Source organism: Podarcis pityusensis (genome assembly GCF_964106645.2).
Source record: "Podarcis pityusensis genome assembly, chromosome: 14".
In the NCBI taxonomy this organism is placed as follows: Eukaryota; Metazoa; Chordata; class Lepidosauria; order Squamata; family Lacertidae; genus Podarcis; species Podarcis pityusensis.
This window is the reverse complement of record NC_138039.1, coordinates 40,825,193-40,851,894: the sequence shown is the minus strand read 5'-3', so window position 1 is coordinate 40,851,894 and position 26,702 is coordinate 40,825,193. Positions and strand designations below refer to the sequence as shown.

Here is a 26,702-nt window from a genome sequence, read left to right as displayed (position 1 = left end):
ATATTATACAAATTCTTTTGTTTGCCTCATGACTGCTTCACCACTGCTGCGGATACAACTTTCAGAAAATAATGGGAGCCTTGTAGCCTCCATATTCTCTCCTCGGCTCACTCACCCGCAGCATCTGCTGGTCTACAATGAACTCAGATAAATGCTTATAGATCTTCTGCTACCGCATTTAGAACCTGTGCATTTCAAAGTGAGAATCCTCTTACCCTTGTCCTATTCGGAAATACCCAGGTGGGCATCCACAGACATAACCACCTTCTGTGTTTGAGCAACCGTAGCTGCATGGGGCTTGTGAAGAGCCACACTCATTGACATCTTGGCAACCTCCACCGAACTGTTCAAACTGATATCCAGTAGGGCACATGCATTTATAGCTCCCCAGAGTGTTGTGACAAGACGCTCCACCACAAATATGGGCACTGAGGCATTCGTTTTCATCTGCAACCGAAGCAGATTAGAGATTCAGATTTATATTATTGTGAAGCACATCTCTCTTACAAAGCAACTGTAGCAGATATGGAGTTTTCTGATAAAGAAGGTGGAGCCAAAAATACTTACCACTAGAAATCACAATGGTCTAAATTGGGTGGAGCAGCTAAATCATTACAGTGAACTAACATGTACAGTACTGTAATCCAAGCCTGAATTAAGAGTTAGCTATTCTAATTATTTACAAATTAATCTTATGTGCCACCTGATCCCAGTGCATACAAATATAATCTCTACACAACCGAACATGTTTTTAAGTCTACTTTTCAAATAGCAGTTCATTAAAATTAATACTTCTTATGAAAAGAAAAAAATGATCAACCAATTCACCAATTAATTATGGATGCAACCCAAAAGTCAGTTCAGCCATCATATCCAAAGCCCTGCTGAGCTTAAGCTGGCAGGGTGGACAGGTGGGCACAGTTTGTGGCAGAGGTATGATCTGAACCAGGGACTCTTTAGCTTAGACTCTAACCTACTACATCAGGCATAGGCAAACTTGGCCCTCCAGATGTTTTGGGACTACAACTCCCATCATCCCTAGCTAACAGGACCAGTGGTCAGGGGTGATGCGAGTTGTAGTCCCAAAACATCTGGAGGGACGAGTTTGCCTATGCCTGTACTACATTATACTAGGTCTAATTCTAGATCAACATCCATGGGTAGCAAAAAGAGCACCAACAGCCACAGCAATCAGGGAAGCTAAATTCATTTTAATTTCCCTTGATTTTTATGACTTAAGTATATGTATTTGAGAGTGAAGGCAAATGTGAGCAAGGACAGAAAACTGAAAACGATGATAGCAGTGAAGCTAACCATATAAGAAGGCACAGATACATACTTGTATCTGATTTTAAAACTGACAAAAGCATCACCAACTTTTTTCCAGCTACATAAAGGGTCTAACAGTATCATCTTGGAAAACATCAGGTTCATTTGAAAGAACAGAAGAATTTTGAACTTTCCAAAATAACTTGAGACACTCACTATACCCGCTTGTCTTTGGGGCTACCCCATTCCCAACAATATTAAAATCAGAAAAGCTTGAAAGAGCAAATTAAATTTTTAATTTAAATCATATGTCCCCTCCTAATCCAATCTTTCCAGAATGAAAGCAACTTTTGAGTAATTGTCAAATTCCCTTGTTGGAGCTGAAACATCTACATTCCCAAATGGAAGATTGTGTAAAAATGTCAGCAAGTTTTCCTAAGCATAATTAAAACCAGAGACCTCCCTTAGAGCAGCGCAATGATAACAAGGAAAGGCATTTTTATATGCTTTTGAAAGCAAACAATGGCAGGCACATGGTTGATTCTCACAGTATGAGTCACCATACATATCTCCAGGAAAGAACTGCAACTCAGATGGACCAATTGAATTAGATACTAGAAATACCTCTAGATGGATTTCCTAATAAAAATTGGAATTAGAACATTCATGCTACACTGCAGTAATATAATGAAAATAAGAAAGTGGTTTCCCATGACTTTGAAAACACATAAGGACCCAACCCGCCCTCCCTCCAATGGAAGTAACCAGTAACTTTCTCCATGAGCAATTTTACTAGCCGGGCCGCAGAGGCACAGAGCACCACCAAAGGTTGCTTAAGGAACAAAAATGCCTCTGGTTTGAACAGATGAATTTGTTTGTTAGCACAGTTTTTTAAAAAAGCAAACCACACACACAATTCAAAGGGCATTTGGAAACAGCAATGGATTGTTTGTGAAGCCCATAGGAAGCTTTTCCTGACAGGTATTAATGCGTCTGTTGATCACTGGCAGATCTACTTGCATTTATGCATAGCTGTCAACGTCTCCCTTTTTTAAATTCCCTTATTCCGAATAGGATTCCTCGCAAGAAAAGGGAAAAGTTGACAGCTATGCATTTATGTGATGTCAACATAAGATCCACAAAAATCAAGTTAACATTTAAATGGGAGACCTCACTCACAGTAAGCAATCCATCTATTGCCTTGAAGTGGTGGATTAATCAAAGTTGTTATTCACAAGAACACCAAAGTAAAAAACATCAAGTCCTTAAAAATCATTTCATGATTGAATTCTGTCAACTAATTCGCCCTAGGGCCTAAGTGGGGAACGGCCAAATGTAGCTTAGTAGCAGAGCATCAGCTTTGCATGCAGAAAGTCCCAGCTTCAATTATGGTTTCCCCTGCAGGGCTGGAAAGCATTCTGTCTGAAACACTGGAGAGCCACTCTGCCAGTCAGCATAGACAATGTAGAGTTAGATGGACCAATGGTCTGATTCGGTATAAGGAACCTTCCTAGATGTATCCATATTACATTGGATGACCTTCACTGTGTCCACCGGCTGTATATTGGATGCACAAATAGCCTATGCAATCTAATGCAGATGAGCACCATTCTGGGCTGAAATTATGGTGCTTCTGTGTGCACTCTGTCCGAAGCATTTTGGGGGTAGCTCATAGACAAAGGTATGTACTGTCACCAAAATAGTTCCTCTGATGGCATCAATGGCAAAGTTCACATAAATGGCTAAGGAGTGAGTGACAGATAACTAATGGTGCACTGGGCTTTTCAGGTGAGTAAAGGAGCTTGTTCAACTACTCACAAGGACATGTAGACCCATTGTTGACTTTTATAGGACTGCACACAGCAAGGGTTGCCAACAGCACCCACAGATACACAAGCACTAGCAGAGGCATTCCCTGGCACCCACAGTGTCCCTCCCCAAAAATTATGCTTGAAAGAAGCATTCTGTTATAGGCAATAGAACAGGCTGCAGTGTGTGTGTGTGTGTGTGTGTGGTGTGCATGAGAGTTTCTTAATTTGCACATGTGCCCCTGGGCCCCCCAAAATTGCTGACCCAGTGTGCAGAAATTTCCTCTGAACCTACTAAATTAAGCCGCAAACAACAATAAACAATACCGCAATCTAACCCCATAACTATCTTGTCTCCTCTGACAATAAGAAAAGAGACTTGCCGACACACTGGTTCCACTGGTAATGCTGGAGATATCCTTGTGGGCAACTGCACCTGTATCCTCCAATTATGTTCTGGCAACCATGTTGGCATCGATGATTCCCATCACACTCATCAACATCTATAAAATGAAAGTACATTTCTGAATTATTTCTCTAGTCACTAGGAAAACCTGTATCATAATCAACTCCACAAATATTTGCTTGTATCTGTGGGTATGCATTATAGTGTAAGAGTTAACAGCTTTCCCCGCATGCATTGATTTAACTCACAATGGGCAGTATCATCCTTTAAATGGAAAACAGCTGTCATTTAATGACAGGGTGTCATGCCTTTCCCACTAAAGGCAACTTAACCAATTTTCTACAAGAGAAGCCCCTGCCGTGATTTCAAAATGTTTTGTGTAAGCCCAAGAGACCCCCAAGTTGCTCTTGGGGATTACATCTACTACCTATTTACATGGGATGCATTAATCACACAGTAACAGATAAAAGAATAGTAGACCACATGTGTCCAACATCTGTACCTTCACAGCTGGTTCCAGTCTGGTCAAGGGCAAAGCCACGCTGGCATTCACAACTAAAGCTTCCAGGTGTGTTTTGACAAACACCTTTAGACCCACAAAGATTGACATCCGTGGCACATTCATTGTTATCTAAAAGGAAAATAGGTGGAGAAATCAGCTGCTTTGCTCAATTTTTGTTCATTTTGAAAATGACTACTAAAGAAACCTCTATTGTGAAAAGCTCTCATCTCAGAATACAGACTCTTTATTCGTCTTTCATATTCAAACCATGGAAAACAAGGTAAGGATTTATAACAAGTATGATCTGAGAAGATATTTTCATTGGATCTTTACAACGACAGCAACACAGGCCAGATATATGTCACATATTTGAAGCACATTCAGTGCACGTTTAAAGCACATGGTTCCCTCAAAGAATGTTGAGAACTGCAATTTATTAAAGGTGATAGAAATTGTTCTGTGAAGGGGGGACAACTACAGTTCCCATAATTATTTTGGGGGAAGTCACATGCTTTTAATGTGCATTGATTGTGTTTTAAATCAGTGGGGAAATGTATGGTTTGGATCTGATGAGCATGAGGCTGGATTCAAGATCCATCTTAGAGTATTGGGTGAAATTCAGGGAGAAACACCTGTGCATTATATTTAAGGGTATACATAGAAAGCCAATGTTTAGAATTCATATTTTTTGCAAGTGGAATGCTGCACTTAAGTTGAAAAAATTATGATAATATGTAAATGAAGATGTGGAATACTTAATGTATTGAATTTCCATCGGTTGAATATCATTGCGATTATGTCTCTTTAAGAATGTTCAGTTCTAATTGCCTGCAACTATATAAACATAGTTTTAATGGTTATTGACATTGAGTGTCTTTGACTGTCAACTTCTGAGTTCCTGAGGACTACTTTCTACTTTCAGCCGGAAAAAAACCACTGAGGAATTTCCTGGAAACCTTGTTGCTGAGGAAGCCCAATGGGCGAAACAAGGGTGTATCCTGAGAACTATTCTACCATTAGCTGGCTTTTGTTACCAATTAGTTCTGTTTGTTACACTTTCAGACATAGGACAATGCAGAAGGTAGTTTTGCCTGTTACATTTTTAAGACGTAGGACGATGCAGAAGGAATATATCAGCATGAAACGGCATTGCCAATAGGAACTGCATTATAATCTTTGGACTTGACAATCCTTGGACTTTAAGATACCAATACATATAGAAGATATGATATGTTGCCATCAGGAACTGTGCTTTTTGATATGACGATTAAAATTACAGTTTTATTACATATCATGTTATGTTACTTTACAGCTAATTACGTATGTATTGTGGTGTTCAAAAGATGGTTCACGTAATGAGGCAATAGAGGTGTTTGTTGACTTATTCTATAAGTGGCAAATTACAAAATGTTGCAGCATGCAGTGCTCCTATTCAGGGTTCAGCCAGATGGCCATGGTTTTTTTCCATTTATCCCTTTCCCCAGTTTTCCACCCCCTCCCCCAACAGCATCCTGTGGCCAGTTAGGAGCCTGTGGTCAAATCTTCCCTGTGGACAACTGGCAGTTGAATACAGTGGTGCCCCGCAAGACGAATAACTCGCTAGACGAAAGGGTTTTGCGTTTTTTGAGTCGTTCCGCAAGACGAATTTCCCTATGGGCTTGCTTCGCAAGACGAAACATCTTGCAAGTTCTTGCGAGTTTGTTTCCTTTTTTTTAAAGCCGCTAAGCCGTTAATAGCCGCTAAGCCGTTAATAGCCGCTAAGCCGCTAATAGCCGCTAAGCCGCTAATAGCCATGCTTCGCAAGACGAAAAAACCGCAAGACGAAGAGACTTGCGGAACGGATTAATTTCGTCTTGCGAGGCACCACTGTAATAGAATTGGCACGTCGGAAGGGGCATGGTGGGTCATTTAGTCCAAACCCCTGCAATGCAGGAACCTCAACCAAAGCATCCATGACAGATGGCCATCCAAGGTCTGCTTAAAAACCTCCAAGGAAGGGGAGTCCACCATCTTCCAAAGGAGCCCGTTCCACTGTTGAACAGCCCTTACTGTCAGAAAGTTCTTCCTGATGTTTAGTCAATCTCCTTTCTTGTCCTACCCTCTGGAGCAGTAGAAAACAAGCTTGCTCCATCTTCCATGTGACAACTCCTTAGGTATTTGAAGATGGCTATTATATCTCCTCTTGGTCTGCAATTCATCTATGACTAGGATTTCTCAAATCTATTTGACATGCTGCCCGTGGCAACTAACCATATCCTGGACTAAGCTCCTCTCCCGTCCTCTGGATACTCAACACATTGCCAACAATTTGAGTTTTACAGAAGCCACTGGAGTGCGTTGTTTCTGCCTCCCAACATAAAAGCAGATTATACTTTCCATTTCGTACGTTCATTGCAGTTCCCTGAGACTTTGTGGGGGAAGGCTTCCCCAAGTCCTCTGCATACGCCACAGGAATTGGAGGAGGGAAAGGGTTGGTGGTGACCACAAATAATGTCTGGCTACTTAGGCAAGCCCAGATTGTGGACCTCTGGCTATGCCTTTGCCTATAAAAAGTATAAATCCTCAATAGCATCCATTCAAGTGGCTGTAGGAAGTGAAAACTGTCAGAGGCATTTGAGTTCTATCATCACAAACACTTCTTTCTTCCTTGATAGGTCAAGTGATGGAGAAAGATCCAGACCAGTAATCAATCAGTCAGCTATGAATATAATAGAGGAAATGTGTAATGGGAAAATGCAGAAAGGTCTTGGCCTTTCAACCATGTAGTCTGCTCTAGATTGGTGTTGTGGCCAATCTAGTTGCCAGTCATTGTCATATATTATGATATTGTAGTGTGTGCAGCAGCAATGACTGCGAGACAGAAAAAAACCAAATAATTCTCAATCTTCTTTGTTACTCACCAATACACGCTGAATGATGTTGAGTAAATCCAGGGGGGCATTTACAAGTAAAGCCCCCGATGGTGTTGACACAAAGGAACTGGCAGTTGTGCTGCTTGGTTGCACACTCATCGAGATCTAAAAGGAAAACATACACTTTTCTCTTCTTCATCAAGGCAAAGGAGCAGAGTGAACCATAAGACGTAAATCCAGCCAAGCAGAAAGTATCAAGGAGCATTGCCCTTGTCACTTTTGATGGAACATTCTTTCTATTCTTCTGGACCTGGTGGAATTTATTTATATAACATTTTTGTGCCTTTGTTCAACTCTAAAAAGAGCCCCCAGGGTGGTTTACAACAGTGAAGTATCAATACAATTGAATAAAAAATTCAAAGCCAAAGCAATTCACTGCCACATTTATCTCAGGAGTGTGCATTTGATTAGTTGCGAGTGCATGCACATTCAATATTGCTTCATATTATCCTCTTAGAATGCACTCAACTATGAGCATGTTAGGGGGACAATTCTGTCTTTCACTAATGCAGAAAAGGTGTTTGTTTTCCATAACACAAATTCTGCATGTGCTTGTGTTGTTTCTTGTTTATGCTTAGGGTCTGCAACTGGGTAACCCAAGGTAAAATCGAGGCCAATGACAGGCTCTATCTGTTCCCTTACTTGCCAATTTAAGGGGGGGAAAGAGGCGAGGAAGCTGGCAAGAGAGCTTATGGTCAGCCACTTTATCCCTTTATTCCTTCTCAAAATAGCCTTGCAAGTAAACTAGCTCTTTACCACACATATAGATACACCTTTCAAACAATATCCACATACGAGCAACTTTTACCTTTGCAGCTTCTCCCATCCTCCTGCAAAATGTACCCTTTTGGACATGAGCACTGATAACTGCCCTCTGTATTTTTGCAGATAAAATTGCAAGGCTTTGGAGACAGGTTGCACTCATTCAGATCTAAAGTAAAACAAGACAAATACTTTTCATTTATATTAATAGCGTTGTGGTATTAATAATTACTGCCCCACCCCAAGTGACTGATTAAATTTATATGCTGCACTTCAGTGTACTAGCAGGTCAATTTACAAAATATAAATGAGGATCATCAAAATACAGTAAATAACTGCCAACATATGTCCAGTTTTTCCTGGATGTTTTCCTGATTTCCGCCCAGACACTGCTGCCAATTGCAGTATTCCGAATATGTCCAGGGAAACGGGATGTATGGCAACCCTACTTCTACTAATTCTTCTGAGAAAAACATTTTTACATTTGCATTTTACTCCTCAGGGGCTGCATGGCAGAGTGATGATTGGATTGCAGGAAACATTCTTTTTATTACTTTTTCTTCCCTGCTTTGAGTTCTTGTAAATCCCTACAACTTCAGCTGCTACTGGCTTCTTCTCAGCTTTTCTCTCTTTTTTTCTTGAATACTTTATATCCTCCTGCTATGTCACCTAGGAGGGACGCGGGTGGCACTGTGGGTTAAACCACAGAGCTAGGACCTGCCGATCAGAAGGTCGGCGGTTTGAATCCCCGCAACGGGGTGAGCTCCCGTTGTTCGGTCCCTGCTCCTGCCAACCTAGCAGTTCGAAAGCATGTCAAAGTGCAAGTAGATAAATAGGTACCACTCTGGTGGGAAGGTAAACAGTGTTTCCGTGCGCTGCTCTGGTTTGCCAGAAGTGGCTTCATCATGCTGGCCATATGTCCCGGAAGCTGTACGCCAGCTCCCTCAGCCAATAAAGTGAGATGAGCGCCGCAACCCCAGAGTCGGTCACGACTGGACCTAATGGTCAGGGGTCCCTTTACCTTTATGTCACCTAGGCAGAATGCAACCTTCTAATTTGGGGTGGGAAGTTTCTGGTTCTCCAGATGTTGCTGGACCATAATGCTCATCACCCATCAATGGCAATGCTGCCTAGGACTGATAGCTACACCTGGAAGGACAGTCTTCCCCACCCTAATCTAGACAATTCCTTCTACTCCATAAAACACTTCTTTTATAAAGGCTTTTCTCAATCACCATTCTTGTGCATATTTTGAAAACTGCTATCAGCTCCTTTATCCTCATGATCCCCCATGTCGACTACACTACAGCTTTCTCAGGCCTTTAAGGCCATCACTTGAGAGCCACCTTAAAATTTAAGCATGTGTGAGGTTACCCACACAGATTTGAGCACGGCAAAAGTTGAGGTGGCATGGTGAAAAGCACCTAAGCTACATGGCAAGGCCCTCAAAATTCATTTACCAAAGAACCTGTGACCTCTCAAAGGAGGTTGAATTCCAGCTTCCATCAGTCCCAGCCAGAATGGCCAATGATCGGGGTGATGGAAGTCACCGTACAGCAACATAGTTCCTCACCCGTCTTTAACAGAAAGGAAAGATAAATAAAATGATTATGTCTGCATATAAAATGAGAGAAACCTACCTATACAAAGTGTGCCTGTTATATCTGTAGTATAGCCCTCTTTGCAATTACAGCGGTATGATCCTCTCTCGTTGACGCATTCTCCATTCCGGCAAACATCATGAATAACCTTGCACTCGTCAATATCTGAAATTCAATAAATAGGACTATAGAGAGGGCAAAACAAAAGGGGGGAAATGGCATACCTGGGTTCAGTGCTACTCTTGTGCTTTTGCAGGAGACAAAAGTAACTTATCAGTGAAGAGAAAAACATTGATCCTACAATTTAGGAGGATTGTATATAAAAAAAAGGAAAACTGGCGATTTCATGCAATTTCACAATGAAGGAAGAAACCTCAAAATGAGATGGAACTAATGGAGCAGCAGCAGACCTAGGAGTTGTCAATTAAAGTTTAGCAAATGCTGACCTTTCCACTTGGCTCACAACCCAAGTAATGCATTGAGCCATAGTCATTACATTTCTTCTCCCAGCTAGATGTGGGAATCACATAGTGTGCTTTATGACCATGTTCTGACACTTAGGCCATATTTTCACTTCCTCCTGCCAGTCTGAACAGCAGGAAGGCAGGGGAGGGGAAATGTGCAAATAACATTATTGTAAGGGACATTCCTGCATAGACACTGTTGGACATACCAGTGGATAAACAGTCGAAGCAATAGAAACAAGCTAAAAGACCAACACCTATGTGAGCTGGATACCACCAACACAAACACACGCACTTACTTGCAATGGCCATTATCACCCAAAGTCTGCTACTCTATCTGGCTCACCCATACCCTCTTCTGCTACTCCTTCATGTTACATTGCCTATTGCTAGACTGTTTCTTTGTTTCTGCAGCACTGGATCTTCTATTTTTCCCTTGGCCTTTGCTGTTCCTGAACTACAACAGCATGTGGGAAGGGAAAGCTTTTTGGTTGGCTGCTTTGGTTGGTACATAACAGGGAGGCTAGATCCTGAAAGAGAAATTGCCCTTTCCAAGGTTTGTTTGGTTTTGGGGTTTTTCCCCCCCTAAGAACAGCTCGGATTGCATGGAAGAAGCAGTCCTGCGTCTGCCCCAATCCTCATTCACTTGAGTCTCAAATACCAGGGCTCATCTCTCAATGGGCAGGCAATGCTTAACCCCAGAAATGATTTCATGGCTTGTGTTTCAGTACTTTAGTCAATGAAACCTGCTACAACTTGGGCCAAACTACTGTATTTTTCGCTGTATAAGACGCACTTCCCCCTCCTAAAAATCAAGGGGAAATGTGTGTGCGTCTTATGGAGCGAATGCAGGCTGCACGGCTATCCCGGAAGCCAGGAGAGCAAGAGGGATCGGTGCGCACCGATTCCTCTTGCTCTCCTGGCTTCCGGGATAGCCGCGCGAAGCCTCTTCGGGGCAACGGGAGGAACGCTCCTCCTGCCCTGAAGAGGCTTGGCACGGCTATCCCAGAAGCCAGAACAGCAAGAGGGACCGCTGCTTTCACTGCGCAGCGATCCCTCTTGCTGTTCTGACTTCGCTGGGGAGGCGCTGCGCAGCTTTCCCTCTCTGCACAGTGCCTCTTCAGCAAAGCGGCAGGAGAAACAGAGCCCCTTCCATTTCTCCTCCTGCTTTGCTGAAGGGGCGCTGCGCAGAGAGGGAGAGAATATTTTTTTCCTTGTTCTCCTCCTCTAAAGCTAGGTGTGTCTTATGGTCGGGTGCATCTTATAGAGCGAAAAATACAGTACATGTTACATACAAGTGTATGGTGACCTTTCAATTAAATAAAAATAAATGAAAAGCCACTTCAGGAGGCAATTTAGGGTGGCTAAACTGCTGCCATGGGAAGAGTTAAGTGCACCTTTGGCTTCATTGTTCTCAGCTAGACCTTCTCAAAACAGTTTTTGGGTTTTTTTTTAAAGGCTGATGTGCTACTGTCTAGCCCTATGAACTTCAGGCATGTGGTCCAGGCCACCTAGCTACAAATTAAATGTCTAGTTGAATCGATATTTTTGGTGCTTAAGTTTCTTAAACAGTCATACCGTCGCCACTGGTTGTAAATCCACGGCCAAGAGGACAAAGTTTTTTAAAAGCTACAGTGCCCAGGAAGGGGCAGATCTCACAGTTGGGTCCCCATCCACGCCCGCCATCACAGCAGCATTCAGATTTGGTCACAGGGTTCCTGTTGCTTGATCCAATCTGGCACATGCTCTGTAAGACTTCAGTGAAGCAGTAGCCTTCTCTCTTGTCTGCAAAGCAAATGAACATCTTTTGCAAAACTCTGACAAAGAGACTCTGATTTTGGGGAGCAGGACAGAGGGAGACAGGGACTGAAGCAGGAATATAAGAGAAAGAAGGGCATACTTAGCCATATTTAGCAACTGTAACAGGGAGAATGAAAACCAGGCAGCAATAAGAAAGAGGACATTAAGTCTGGAAGAAAGAAAGAAAAGTAATTGAGTGAAGAATCCAAAGAAGACACAAAGGAAGAAATAATCAGAGTTAGAATATTCCAAAGAATTGTTAGGTAACAACAGAACAATTCAGTGCTTGATAACATAAAACCAGAAGCAGATTAATAGCTAGATTCACACAATCCTGGCCCTCCTAAAGTTATGTAGATAAATATTTGAAGTAATGTACCCAGTAGTTCCCTATAATGACAGCTGAACAGCTAACACAGTAAATTTCAGCTGAATTGAACATGCTCAGTTAACAGATTTTGTGATAGTAGGAGAGTTCACTAGTAAGAGATAAAAAATACTGCTCTGACCCATTCCACTTTTATCTGGCCCCACACCTACCTATGCATTCATTCTGAGCTTCGTTGACGGTGAAACCATCATGGCATTCACATTTGTAACTTCCTTGTGTGTTTACGCATCGTCCATGTTCACACAATCCAGGTTTGGTTTGACATTCATTCTCATCTGTATATTTTTAAGGATATGCCACAAAATTATCACCATTAGTATTTCCACATCTACCTGAAGATGCTGCTAACTTAACTTGATTCAAAAGCAATATATATTTATAGGAAGATTTTTAAAGCACAACAAAAAAACCTGACTTCTCATTTAAACTATACTCACCATGAGTGTTCAAAAATGGATCGAAATGTACAATTACATTCGTTTCCTATGACTTTCTGCGGGACAATATGTATTGATGCTTTATTATCTTAGGGTCAAACCAGATGAATTATTGACAATCTGTGGTCAGATCTCTTGTCTCTTTTAATTTATTTTAAAAGCAGATGGGTGGAGGCTGAACTGGATCAATCCAGTTGCAGGCCCAGACGTCGTGCTCCCCATTTCCCCAACCCTCTGAAAATTAAAAGACAACTGAGACTTGTTTGGATCGAAACAGGCCACAACCTTACTGAATACAGATGAAAGAGGTCTGGCTTGGGCATGGGGCAATCAAAATACTTCTGGTCTGTCTGCCAGAAGTGACGCATAGGTCAATCTGAGCAGGGTTTCTCAAGGCTTACATCAAATAGGGTGACCCCCACAAGGACCACTGTCTAGGGGAGCATCATTGGCCATGGTCCCTGACTGGGTGTGAGGACATAGCAACTCCCCCCAGACCCCTTTAACAGGATACCCCAGCATCTGGAGGCACAGGCAGAGAGTACAACCTCCCCCCCCCCAATCCATGACAAGGATTGTCCCAATGCCCAACCCAGTTGTGACAATTCCCAGGAGGTAGTCAAAACCACCAAGCTGGAGCCAATATGCCTGGTGGACAAATTCCTACCCGGTCTCAAAATAGGGCAACCACCGTAGCCATAGCAAGGTCATTGACCAGCAGCTTGAACCAAGGGAGGGCGGGGTGGGGAACCTGATGAGGGAAAACAGGTAAGGGCTCCAGGTGCGGGCCTGGAGGAGGGTTCAGGGAGCGGACCTGAAGGAAGCCTTCCTGCTCTGTCAGCTCTGCCCCTTGATCCAGCCCGTATCCAAGCTTGCATCCCCATTTGCCAATCCTGGCTAGGATCTGGCTCCTGACAGGTGGCGCAGGCTATGCCCACGCCTCCTATCCAGACAGGATGCTGATCCTGAGATCCCTCGCTAGGGCCTTAGAGGAGCCTTTGCCGTCCCGCAACGATGACGCACCAAGAGGGTGAGCAGACTTAACACACTACCATGTTATTCAAAGTAATATGAAGAGATATGGTAGATTCAGCTGCAGATTTCCAGCACTTAATCTAGTTTTGCCCTTGGATGGCTAAGGATCTTAACTTATTCTCTGGTGCTTTCATGGCACATTACAATACATATTTTCTCCTGCTCTTAGTTCTGCTCTTATGAGCTTTACTAGGCACTGCACTGCTGTGCTTTATATGCTTCTTTCCACACTGTAAGGACAATAAACTAAGCTAAGGCTTATCCTACCCCTCCACTTTCCTTGCTGCTTCCCCCCAGGGAAATCCAATCTTTAGTGCTGAATCAGAACAAATGGCAATTGGGTTTTCCACAGACTGCTGTTTGTTCTGATTTAGTGCTAAAGAGCAGATTTTTTGGAAGAAAGTACAAATCCACTGGCACCTGTGCCTAGAAAGCACAGCGCAAGCAGAAAACCACTCAGGCCTGTGCTTTTTGGCAGGAGACAAAGCAGAAGTATGGAAAAACCCTAAGGTTCATGCTAAATGACAGATCACTCACATGGGAGAGGAAGTGTCACCTAAGCTCTGGATACACTTTTCAATTGTGATTTCCTGAGCTGCCTGCTACCCAAGTATCAAAGGATGACATGTTCACAAGTATAGCAAGGAACAAATCAGAAATATGAACCAACCATACATAATATTTGCATTTACGATGAATTATCCTCTGGAAATCCAATTACAGAAACTGGTCATTTAGAAGAAGAGTTTGGATTTGATATCCCACTTTATCACTACCCGAAGGAGTCTCAAAGCGGCTAACATTCTCCTTTCCCTTCCTCCCCCACAACAAACACTCTGTGAGGTGAGTGGAGCTGAGAGACTTCAGAGAAGTGTGACTGGCCCAAGGTCACCCAGCAGCTGCATACAGAGGAGCGAAGACTCGAACCCGGTTCACCAGATTATGAGTCTACCGCTCTTAACCACTACACCACACTGGCTTCATTAAACACTATGTGCTGTATTCCAGATGAAGTCAGTTGCTCTTAGGTCCCACTGAAATCACTGGGGTAGGTAGTCATAACTTAAGTCCTGTTGATTTAGTTAGTCTAACTATTTTAGCTTGGTTCTAATCCCTATCTCTATATAGCCAGACAGAAGAATATTTTGCAGAATCTATTATAGTTAAGTCATGTTTCTATCTAGACATTAATCTGAAATCACCATCTGCTATTAGAATTTCTAGGAGATTCGTCGTCACTTACCCATGCAACCTTCACCATCTGGTCTGCGCTGAAATCCTGGCCCACATATGCACATGTATGTGCCTATCAGGTTTTTGCAGATCATTTGCTTTGAATCACAGTCGTGAATTCCATTTTCGCACTCATTCTGATCTGAAAGACATATGCATCATTGGTGAAAGATCAAAATAGCTCATTCTTACTTTTCAAAAAACATAAATGTAAAAACAACCAGCGACTCTGTCTCTGTAACCTTTTGGGAATAAGTGCGTACATCAGAAAAAAATAGGATAATCTGTGTTCAAGCTCTGTGTTATCATTTTTATGCCACTGATTCTGAATAGACGTAGTTACACTCCTCTGTTTAGATCAGATTTATTTGTGGGATGTGGCCATCTCAAAGACACTCTCATAATATTTATCAGTGGTACTAATCATCCAGGTTTTTTGAAAACAGGGAGGGGGAGAAATATGTATACCACACTGAGCTTCTTGGAGGAAAGCTGGGATATAAACGAAATGTATGTATGTATGTATGTATGTATTAGTGTTCTACTCTGATTTTAAGAAGAAACATTTTATGATTATGCCAAAACAGGAGCAACTGGTCTGGAAGGCAAAAGTAATTAATCTTCACACACACACACACACCGAGAGGAGACTTTGACTGACAGTATTGTATAATTAACAGAATTTCCAGGAATCCTACCTTTGCACATTCGCTTGTCTTCTCTGAGGACGTAGCCTGCAGGACATTTGCATTCATATGATCCAAACGTGTTCACACATCGGAAGGCACAAAGAAGAGGGTTCTGGGCACATTCATTTACATCTGTATAAACAAACATAAAAACCAGATCAAAAATAAACAATTACTTTTTTTAAAAAAAAAAGCACCTAAAAATGGCTTTACTCCTTTATGCCTACTCTCTTGAATTAAGAAACAAAACAGATTTTAATGTTTCTACCAAGGGACCTTAAGGGCTCCCCTCTTCTTAATCCTTTTCAGAAAAGCATGGATTTGGGCTCATGTTGTGCCTTTCTCCTGGCTCAATGTGCCCTTCAACCATCTAGGGCACCCAGTAAGTTTTCAAAATTGTAAGGTATTGATGCTACTCATTTTTATTTTTTCTGCATCTTTGCTTTCTTAAGATTGCGTGGCAATTCCCGCCCCCTCCCACAGATGGAATAAATAAAGACACTGGACACCAGAATTTAGGTTAATGGGCGAAAAATGGCCACAACTTTATTGATTACAGGCATTGGCCCTATCAGACTAACCGGCTTTAGGCACTGGCCCTATCAGACTAACCGGCATAGAACCGGGAAGGGTTAAGCACCAACAGGGGGAGCCCCCGAGATGCACATCCCTAGGCGCTCCCCGAGGGGTTACCGCTCGGGAGCGCGCTTTAGGCCCTAGCCTCCATAGGTTTCAGACGAGGCGACGCCCCCCAGAGTCCTTTAACGAACTACCCTTCAACATTTGGGGGAGGAGATGGCGTTCCTCCCCCCAACTCATTTGCATAATAATACCCCTGCCAATGCCTAACCACCAAAACCAAAGTTGTTGTGACGTTTTGCTATGAGGTAGGCGAAAAAACCAAGTGGCTTCCAAAATACTGCCAATTAGCCAAGTGGGAAAACTCCTACCAGGCCCCTTGCGGCGACCAGCCGAAGCCCATAGCAAAGTCCAAAAGACAACCTATAGGGTGGGTGGGTGCGAAACTGCAGCTGGCTGTAAGAAAGAAAAGGGGCGAGCACGGGCTGCCCCGACCTTAAATGAACCCTACTAAGCCCGCCTCCGCCACCAGCCGATTGGCTGGCTCGGTGAATAATGAATACTGATGAATCCCGGGATTCCCCAAGTCGCACGGGGCTGCAGCCAGCCCCACGATGATGTAGAAGGGGCGTGCACCCGCAACCCCCCCCCTCCTTATGTCAGGAGTGGCTTTGTCTTTGCCCAAACATTATATCTATCTTCACTCACTCTCTCTCTCTCTCTCTCTCTCTCTCTCTCTCTCTCTCACACACACACACACACACACACACAAATTCCTATGGTCATATCACCAGGCTCCTATTAAAGAACATGTAAAAACACATCACAATTTGAAAACTTATTAAGTCTAGCACCTTATTTTTCTAGAAAAAACACCGTATATTAGCATTTATTGTCAGTTGGCGCAAGATTTTTGAGATTTAATTTTGACAGAAATGACAAATATGATTAAAGAAACTATTGCGTGTTGTCCAAAATTATTGCTACTGAATATTTTTGATGATACCAATGTAAATATATTGTCAAAAGAATTGGTCCTGTATATGATCTTGGTTCTACTCAGAGTAGGACAAGTGCTGGATACAACCTCAAGTCATTTCCCCAAGGTGTTATTCTATGCCTCAGAAGATAAACCAAGATTTTGCGTACTCATAGAAATCAGGTTCCTGGAAGTTTCATATCCAAACTGGGATACTGATGTAAGCATGCATATTACAGCATCCCAGATACAAGGAACCTTGAGAGATGGCATTTCCAGGGTGACTGATCTTCCTGAGCACTTATGAATGCTGCAAAGCTGTATGTCTCAGAGTCCCTGCAGAAAGGCCGCAATTACCACTGAAAAGTTTAGTTTGGAGTAAAAGAAAGAGACTGATGGGAGCTTGCGAATGTGTTTGGGTGGTAACAGAGGATGTTTGGGGCTCATTATTCTGAGATGTCATCAGAAAGGCAATTGAGTTTCTGAATTTTGGAACTGGGCTTGGGGTGGGTGGGTGGGTGAGCTATTAACTGAGTCCAAATCCCAATCAAGCTCCTCAGAGTATGCCTATTCGTACCATTAAGGACTAAAACACTTCTCAACACTGGCTCCGGCCTGGTGGAATGCTCTGTCTCATGAGACCAGGGCCCTGCAGGATCTGATCTCTTTCCGCAGGGCCTGTAAGACAGAGCTGTTCCACCTGGCCTTTGGCTTGGAGCCAAATTGATTCCCTCCCCTCTTTCTTTTTTCTTTTTCCTTTCTCCTCCTGTGATGAGGCTGCATTTTAATATTTTAATGTTGTATTTTAATCTTGTTTTTAAGTTGTATTCATTCAACTTGTTTTTATTATTGGTTGTTAGCCACCCTGAGCCTGGTCTTGGCTGGGGAGGGCGGGGTATAAATAAAAAATTATTATTACTATTATTATTAAAAGTATGAAGAAATCCTAACACTCAACTTGCACTTTTTCCTTTTTCCTCCTTTCAACTCATGAATCTGCTGTCTTTATTTCATTCTAAACTCAAGCAGCTGTGGCTTTGCCCTATGCCTAGAACAAAATACAGTGGTGCCTCGCAAGACGAAATTAATCCGTTCCGCGAGTCTCTTCGTCTAGCGGTTTTTTCGTCTTGCGAAGCAACCCTATTAGCAGCTTAGCGGATTAGCGCTATTAGCGGTTTAGCGGCTATTAAAGGCTTAGCGGCTTAGCTGCTAAAAGGCTATTAGCGGCTTAGAAAAAGGGGGGGGGAAGCGGAAAAAAAATCTCAAGACTCGCAAGACATTTTCGTCTTGCGAAGCAAGCCCATAGGGAAATTCGTCCTGCGAAGCAACTCAAAAACGGAAAACCCTTTCGTCTAGCGGGTTTTCCGTCTTGCGAGGCATTCGTCTTGCGGGGCACCACTGTATTGGACTTACTCACTACTTGGTTATCTCACTCCTTCTCACTAATGAGAACAATAGCCTACTGAAAAGCATGGATGTCAGGACTGAGCATGCCTTCTGAAGAAGCCGACTCAGTCCTTTCTGGAAGGAGTCAGTGGCACTCACCTTCGCATGTCACCATCGGTCCTGGCTCAAACCCTTCCTCGCAAGAACATTCGAAACTTCCAATAATATTCGTACAAGTTCCGTTTCCACATGGGTTTCCTACAGAGCATTCATCAGCATCTGGAAACATGAAAAACAAATGCACAGTATGTCATAAAAGAGTCTGAAGCCTGCAACTCCAGCAACCTGCCAGATCTTGAGATTCACAGAGGACAGGATTCAATTAAGTTGTTACGCATGCAGAACTGGGTCTGCTGATGCAAGGAGACTTTTCTACCTCTCCTCCCACTGTGTCCCCTAAATCTGCTCTGGAGGGTTAGGAGGAAACTCAGAAAATATTGAGGGGAGTTTGTGGGGACGAGAAGAGGGAAAGGTCCTGATGCACAAGTGGACCTCATTTCCCGCAAGCACACACCTACCCAAATATTCATTTGAGAACAGCAAAATGCATTTTGCATTGGATTTACTTATACTTGTGACCTGGCAGCTTAGGAATTCCAACAGCAGAATAAATACTTGTGCCATGACTTACCTATGCATTCATTTCCTTGAAGGTTGTAACCAAATGGGCACTCGCAGCGGTAGGAGCCGTCTGTGTTGATACACTGCCCATTCTTACATCTATCTGGATCCTTACACTCATCCGCATCTTAGCCCCAAAATTAACCAAGCAGAAAAGGAAAAGAAACATTTACTGATGAATCCTGTGAGGAATTGCATTCTATTGTTAATAAATGCGAGGCGAGGAGTGGTTGATTTATCGTCCATAAATACAAGATGAAAAGATAGGTGCTTCTGCACTGTACATAGTTCACAGTTATGGACAGAGTGGCAATAACATTTGACTCTTAACGTATGTAAACAATTTTTCTTTCTATTATAAATTATATACAGGCAAACACATCCCAAATTATTTAACAGTTTTTACTGTGAACAACCACCACTACCTTCCTGCACACAAATTATCCAACTTCAAGCCACTGTTGGTTATGTGGCACAACATCAGTGAACATCAACTTCTGTAATGCTTCTTTTATGCTGAATCCCATGTACTCTTCCCTGGAAGTAAGCCACACTGAATGCAGTGGGGCTTACTCCAGAGTAAACAGGCACAGGACTATGCTACCACTTTTACAGTACTGTAAATTTATGTCCCTTTCCCTCCTTCTTTCAGGTATCTTGTCTATCCATTTTCTTCTCTTCTCCCTCCTCCTTCAGGTCTTCATACAGTTCCTTCTCTTTTGTTCTCTTGCTCTCCCCCTCCAACTGTGCTTCCCTCCCCCAAGTTCCCTCAACTTTCTGTTCTCCCTGCTGTTCCCCATGAGTCATTGTCTAGGTTGTAACACCCCTGGGGCAGGGACCTGTTCTTTCATTCACTACAAAGCGCCAGGCATAGGAACAGAGCTATATAAATAGCAGGGATGCTATCCTATAACCAGTAGCAGCAGGTGGGGCAGCTCAAGTGGTGTCTCAGCGCTATATGCCAAGGAGGCAATTCCCCCCCCTGGCATTTGCTTGAAGTTCATTTCTCTCTTTTTTGAGGAGGGAATCTTTAGGGGTATCTTTTTAGAGCTGCTGTTGTCACAGAGAGGAGAAAAGAACCGAGCAGAGAAGTGCTCACTCCATCCTCTCATGACATTGCGCAGAGTGTCAAACATTTCCTCTGGCAGAGAAAGGCCAGGAAAGCCAGCTCCAAAATGAGACTCTTAAAAGTTCACTGAGATTGCTTTGAGCTTTGCAGAAACTGCATCTTGACCCAGAGGGATATACCATATTTTTTGCTCTATAAGACTCACTTTTTCCCTCCTAAAAAGTAAGGGGAAATGTGTGTGCGTCTTATGGAGCGAATGCAGGCTGCGCAGCTATCCCAGAAGCCAGAACAGCAAGAGGGATCACTGCTTTCACTGCGCAGCAATCCCTCTTGTTGTTCTGGCTTCTGAGATTCAGAATATTTTTTTTCTTGTTTTCCTCCTCCAAAAACTAGGTGCGTCTTATGGTCTGGTGCATCTTATAGAGCGAAAAATATGGTACATTTTGAAAAATAAATAGAACTGCACAGCAATTGCAAAGAACAGAAATTTTATCTGACGAAAAGGGACATTCTCAAACAAAAGCAGAGAGAAAACCTCTCAAATGCAATAATACTCCAAGCACTAATTACTTACCAATTGGTTCACCAAGAGGGCCAACCAGCATGCCGGTTCCGAATGGGCAAATCTGACGATAAGCTTCTATAAGTCAAATCAGAAGAACAAACCTGCTGAATGTGGCAACTTTTATTTGTCATCTGATACATTAAAATGTTCATAACCTTGATGAAAATCTTCTAAAGCAGGGAATTGAGAAGGCTTCCCTCCCCGCCCGCCCCCTGCTGAGGGCTGAATTCCCTCAGGGGCAAATGTCCTACATCAAAGGTGGTGAAATTGATCTGGCCAGCATGGATCCTTCCATGGGCCATCTTTGACATCAGGCAACAGCTAGGAAGGAACACTGGCAGCATGCCTATCAATTAATTGGCACTAAAAGAACACTTTCCAAGGTTCTTCTGTAACTTCCAAACAGGTGACAACAGGTGCAGGGGAGGTGGGCAAGAGTTTGGGGGAGGAAATTCCCAGAGAAGTGGTGCAGAGAGCAAGACCAGACTCACATCTTGTGAAATTAATCAGGAGGCCCTATATAGCCCACAGGCCACAGGCTGCTCGCCATTGTTCAGAAGACCTGGATCCAAAGATCCACAAATGTAAGGAAAACATTCTGTAGTACTATTCTGCAAATTGCCTACATAACAGTTTATGCAGCGCTATAACAGAATGGCTCTATGACAGGTCTCATGCTTTCACTTGAGCCAGCATACAACCACCTTTGACTTATCTTTTGTTTTTCTTGCACAACGCTTTACTGTGAGGTAAAAAACAGATTTCACTGAGTGAAAAGCGCCTACCACATATGGAAGGGCATGTCTAGATTTAACCCACTATATGAGGCGGCCCTAACTGTGTCTTTCTACACATTCCAGAGGCACTGCCTATATCCAGATAGGAAGGTGAAAGCTGTTCTGCTAGTAAATGAGCTGCAGATACGAATTCAATGTTATCTTGTACCTAAAGACGAGGTAACAACTTTACAAATGTCTCCTATCTCCATTACTATTCCATGTTTCTATTGAAACCGTTCATTTCTAATTTCTCTTATGAGTAGGGATTGCAACAACCATTGAGAAATGTTTATATATACCTTCTCTATCACCTGGACACAGTTCACATGGGTCACCCCACCCTTCTCCGTTCATATTGCAGCAGCACTCTTGCTTAGAATGGTTTCTGGATTTAGGAGCCGAACATTTCCCATCTTCAAATTTAGTAAAGCAGAAGCTTACTCTCAAATCTAAACAAATAAAAACATGGTATATATTAAGGTATTTAAAAAAAACAACAAGAATCCAGTTGAAGGTACTCAAAAAAAATCAGGTAAGTTGTTGATGAACACATAAATAAAACAGTAAGTTTTGATCAATACATAAGCGGGTGATCTTGGTACTATTGTGCACATACTATGTTTCTATGGTATTTATCTGACAGTCTTCTGTTCTCATGATACCATACAGGAAATATATGGTAATGCTTTAATATAATTGAGTTATCTATACTTACTGCTTGCAGTTACGGTACCTATAAATTAATGAAGTATATACCTCTGATTCCGTATTTGAGCAGAAAACAAGATGTGTGCAAGGCCTAAGGGCATCGACTGGCTAAATATTATTTATTATTTAGCATCTTTTCACTTTTACATAATTTATGATAAAATGATATAAAAAGACAAACAACAAATAGTGCTAAATCAATGAAAATAATTATCTGAAAAAGCATACTGTAAATATTAATTCCAAGATATGATGAAGGAACACCATTTAATTACATAATCAATCAACAAATCTTAGCCAGTATTTTCTGGTTCTCATTAAGCAAACGAGTTGTACTCTTTTTTTCTTTTTTTGCAGCATTCCAGAATTTTAACAATCCATCTCCAACAGCTGGAACAGTATGAAGTTTCCAATTAAAAGCTGGTTCTAATTTTGCTGTAGTGACTGACATACCTGAAAGGTCCTTTCAATTGGAACATTCAACACACCAGACCAAACAGGAGAGAACTGCAGTATAAAATACTTTATATAAAGTAGAATCACAGTTTTACTTCTTGGGGCAGGCTACAAATTTTCTCAAGGCAAACAAGGAGGGGAGTTGGGGGTTTTTTAATTGTAAGAGGTGTTTCTTCTTTTTCAGGCTTTCAATGTACAGTCGTACCTTGGTTCTCAAACGGAATCCATTCCAGAAGTCTATTTGACTTCTGAAAACGTTCAAAAACCAAGGCACTGCGTCAGATTGGCTGCAGGAGCTTCCTGCAGCCAATCGGAAGCCACAGAAGCCGCGTCGGACATTCGGCTTCCAAAAAATGTTCGCAAACCGGAACACTCACTTCCGGGTTTTCAGCGTTCGGGAGCCAAAACGTACGAGTACCAAGGCGTTCGAGAACCAAGGTACGACTGTACTACTATGGAGGCTCAATGAGCATTCCCACCTTGCCAAAGTCCCAAAATATGGAAACAGGGTCCATAACAAAGGTGCTGGAACCAGACGGAAGGCTGAGTAGGAAGAGGAACCATTGGGAGACAACAGCCCTGCTGTAGAAGTGGCTAGTTCCTTTGAGCCAGAAGAAAAGCCTCTTCATGAGCAACAGCCTGACAGTGACTAAAGGATTATTCACTAGCATGTCAAGAGAGGCAGAAAAAAGGTGCTACTGAATATAAATAACAGAGGAGGGGAAATATATTCTGTAGCTCTCATTGGACAGGGAGAAGCAGCAGGGTCCAAGTAACTCCATTCCTCTTGGCTAAGGCACAGTAGACCATGCTCAGCCTCAATATTAATTATTATTATTATTATTATTATTATTATTATTATTCGGGGGGGGACTTATTTGGAGAACTGATTTATAGAATACAAAAGGCAGCCACACGAAAGCATTCATCGATATCTCTTATTTAATTCCTTGCTATTTGTTTAATTTGTTCAGATCAAAGTAACCCAGAAAAAGAATATTGGAGTGGTCATTCTCAGACCTGTCCTTTTCTCCTTTCAGATGTGTTTGGACAACTGCCTGGTGTTCAGAAAAAGCATTATTGGTTTTGTATCACCACACTGTGTTATTCCAGCCGAGTAATCTAAGCACTGGAGCAGAACGGAAACCGCAAGCATCTAACAGACAGACAGCTGGCAGCTTCTCTTGCTGGCAAAAGAATAGTCTGAGTGTCAGCTGCAAAACCAGCTGCTCACCCAGTTTTGCTGGAGATTCACAGGAGCAACATCCCAGGATTTATAAAAAACATTTCAATAACGAAGAAAGAAAACCTCCATGACTATTTACCCTGAGACAATCAGCCACAATTATGTATTTTAAATTAACTAATGATTTTCCTGTTTAACAAAATAATTATCATTACTGCAAAGTAGCTTTTTTTCAAGATACTGAAGGAAGTGTAAGGTAATTTAAAATTTAATAAACAAAGACTACCACTCATTTTCTCTCTCTCTCCACACACACACACTTTTAAACTGGGTGGGTATTGCTTTTGTTTGTTACTATGTTATGTATTTTTTGTGTTTTTTATATTGTAAACTGCCCTGTGATCCTCAGATAAAGGGAGGTATAGAAATTTAATAATTAACAGAAATAAATAAATTAAAAGGCCATTCCATTCCCTAACCCAGAAACATACTACAGCCAAATATTTGCTAGCAATAATAAATCAATTAAAGGTAATTTGTACATCTATTGCAATCCCTTTGCTGTCTTAAGTTCAGAGGCAGAGACAATAACAAATTGGGGGCAGGGTGTCACGAGAACTTTTTTTAAAAAAAATGCATGCAGCTAGTGTCAAAAATGGACCACAAAAGTTTTAAGAACTTTATAGACTGTGTAAAGAACTCGATATTGAGGCAGAGGGTGGAAACAGGGGGTTTCAGATGGGCTGGCCACTTTTTTAAATGCTCTTTGAACAAAACAAAATGATCAGTTTTAGAAGGCTCAAGGTAGAAAACTTTCCCTGTCAACTTGGATTAAAAGATATCCATACTTAGTTTAGAAAAGAATATGTCTCAAAGGGGCAAAATGGAAGAAATTGTCCCTGTAGAAGCGATGGGTCTTTGTGGTTATTTATTGTTATTTTTGACTACTACAGCTAATGAAGACTGGAACTACTACAGTGGTACCTCGGTTTACATACGCTTCAGGTTACAAACGCTTCAGGTTACAGACTCTGCTAACCCAGAAATAGTGCTTCAGATTAAGAACTTTGCTTCAGGATGAGAACAGAAATCGTGCTCCGCCGGCACGGCAGCAGCAGGAGGCCCCATTAGCTAAAGTGGTGCTTCAGGTTAAGAACAGTTTCAGGTTAAGAACAGACCTCTGGAACGAATTAAGTGTTGGGGAAAAGCACCAAGGCAAAAGCCAGCTCCAGATGGCTGGAATGCAAAACAGGATGTTATGTTTTGCAGATGTACTGTTGGAGAAAAGGTGGAGCCTATTCTCTGTACTGAGCACCGGATGTTAGCTTAGTGTGTCATCTGACCTGTGCTGGAAGTACAGGGGTGGAGTTGAGACTCTTCTAATGGAGACTGAAGGGTGCAGTCACATTTCTATGTACTGTTGAGTGACAGGAATAAAAGGACATGTAAAAGGACTCCTGTCTGTCTTTCTTCCCCTCCCTGGGGGAGTGCAGGGAGGGAGAGAAGGAGGAGGGTGTGTCCTGCTCACGTTTGAGGAGGATCGCCGGTTTGTTTACCTAGCCTGCCGGAGGTCGCAGACGGACGGTAAACACAGTATCTCGCTCAATTGCCTCGGGGGAGGCCAGGTACCTCTGCCTGTGAGCTGAAGATACTAACATAAAGTACTTAACCCGAGGTACCACTGAACTTGGCATGACAGCACTCTCAAACGCTATTGCATAGAAGAAACCAAATAACACATTCAAATACATAAAAGAGAACTAATGAAAGTTGTAGGCAGGTGGCTTTCAACAGAGCATGTGGGGAGGAACTTATTGATGTTAAGAGAAACTTTATGATGGAAACAATTACACAAAGGGGTGGAATGCTCTTTTTTTTTTTGCTGGAGGTCTTCAAGCAGAGGCTGGACAGCCATCTGTTGGGATGCTAGCTGTGGCTTTCCTGCCTTGAGCAATGGAGTTGGGTCAGTTGGCCTACAAGGCCCCTTCCAACTCTATGCTCCAGTTGGTTCACTTCTTGCACATCATTCTTCCCATACTTCCACGGAATAAAACAGCAAGTCATATCAAGGTCCTCTGAATAAAAGAGGAAATCGCAGATTCCTTGAGCAAAGTTCCCATGAAGTTCTTTTTAACAACTTTCTTTAGGGGAGTAACAGTTTCAACAGGGCAAGGCTAAAGCCACAAGTATTAAAGATGTAAGATGTATCTAATTTATACAGCTACAAAAATTATACCACAAACACTCCTCCTCCTCTCTCTCTCTCTCTTTTTCACCCAAGCAAAGGAGGCCAAACCACAGAGTGGTTTTGGAATTCTGATAAATGCTTGTTCTAGGCAGAATTAATCATACTCTCTGTGGGAAGAAGGAATCAAAAGCAGCTAGCCCCAAGCATGGCTGCACTACTGCCAGAATTTTGAGGTGGAGTCAACAGTCCTGAAGTTCCTGGAAAGAGTCATTGCTTTCCTTCTACTAGCTGCAAGTGCTGGGAAGGCCCAGTTGCACCCTTCTTCCACAAAAGAGTTGTGCCTAAACTCCAGAGTTTACAGGCCACATCAGAAGTGCAGCATCCATCCTAAACAAAATAATCACTAAAGATAAGAGAGAAGCTTACCTTGACATCTACGTCCTGTTGAGGACACTACAAACCCTTCAGGACACTGGCAAGTGAAGCTTCCTGGAGTATTGTTGCATGTGCCCAAGACACAGATCTCTGCCTCTTCTGTACACTCATCAATATCTGCAAGGGATTTATATTTTAGTGCTACCAAACTGAGCCATGAACAACAAAATATATAATAAAGCCAGTGTCTTGCACTACACAGCAAACCCCACTGTGGTGCTTCAGGGAGTTGGTATAGGGGGCAGCAGTGTTAGTATTTGTACTGGTACTGTATTTGTTAGAAAATGTATTTTACAAAGAATGAAATGTGCTGGGGAAAAGAAAACCTATGTAATGTAATGTAACAGCTGCAAAATCTTGTGACTCCGATTAAGGTCAGAGA

The 26,702-nt window shown here is 42.4% G+C and overlaps 1 protein-coding gene across 2 annotated transcripts in view; it reads right to left on the bottom strand.

Moving 5' to 3' along the window:
• The window catches only part of FBN1 (fibrillin 1), a 224,960-nt gene that overhangs the window by 5,634 nt on the left and 192,624 nt on the right, over positions 1–26,702 (bottom strand). Inside the window, exons 50-64 of one of the 2 annotated variants that reach the window (XM_080980203.1) lie at positions 26,312–26,437; positions 21,647–21,796; positions 20,578–20,643; positions 18,945–19,061; positions 18,413–18,532; positions 15,319–15,441; positions 14,631–14,762; positions 12,065–12,190; positions 11,303–11,509; positions 9,300–9,425; positions 7,706–7,828; positions 6,886–7,002; positions 3,986–4,114; positions 3,461–3,580; positions 216–447 (exon numbers count right to left, since the gene is read on the bottom strand). In XM_080980203.1, the coding sequence (XP_080836329.1) occupies positions 216–447; positions 3,461–3,580; positions 3,986–4,114; positions 6,886–7,002; positions 7,706–7,828; positions 9,300–9,425; positions 11,303–11,509; positions 12,065–12,190; positions 14,631–14,762; positions 15,319–15,441; positions 18,413–18,532; positions 18,945–19,061; positions 20,578–20,643; positions 21,647–21,796; positions 26,312–26,437 (2,014 nt within the window). Of the gene's footprint in view, positions 1–215; positions 448–3,460; positions 3,581–3,985; positions 4,115–6,885; positions 7,003–7,705; positions 7,829–9,299; positions 9,426–11,302; positions 11,510–11,529; positions 11,694–12,064; positions 12,191–14,630; positions 14,763–15,318; positions 15,442–18,412; positions 18,533–18,944; positions 19,062–20,577; positions 20,644–21,646; positions 21,797–26,311; positions 26,438–26,702 lie in introns of those variants that run through there. The other variant, XM_080980204.1, reaches the window with a different exon arrangement.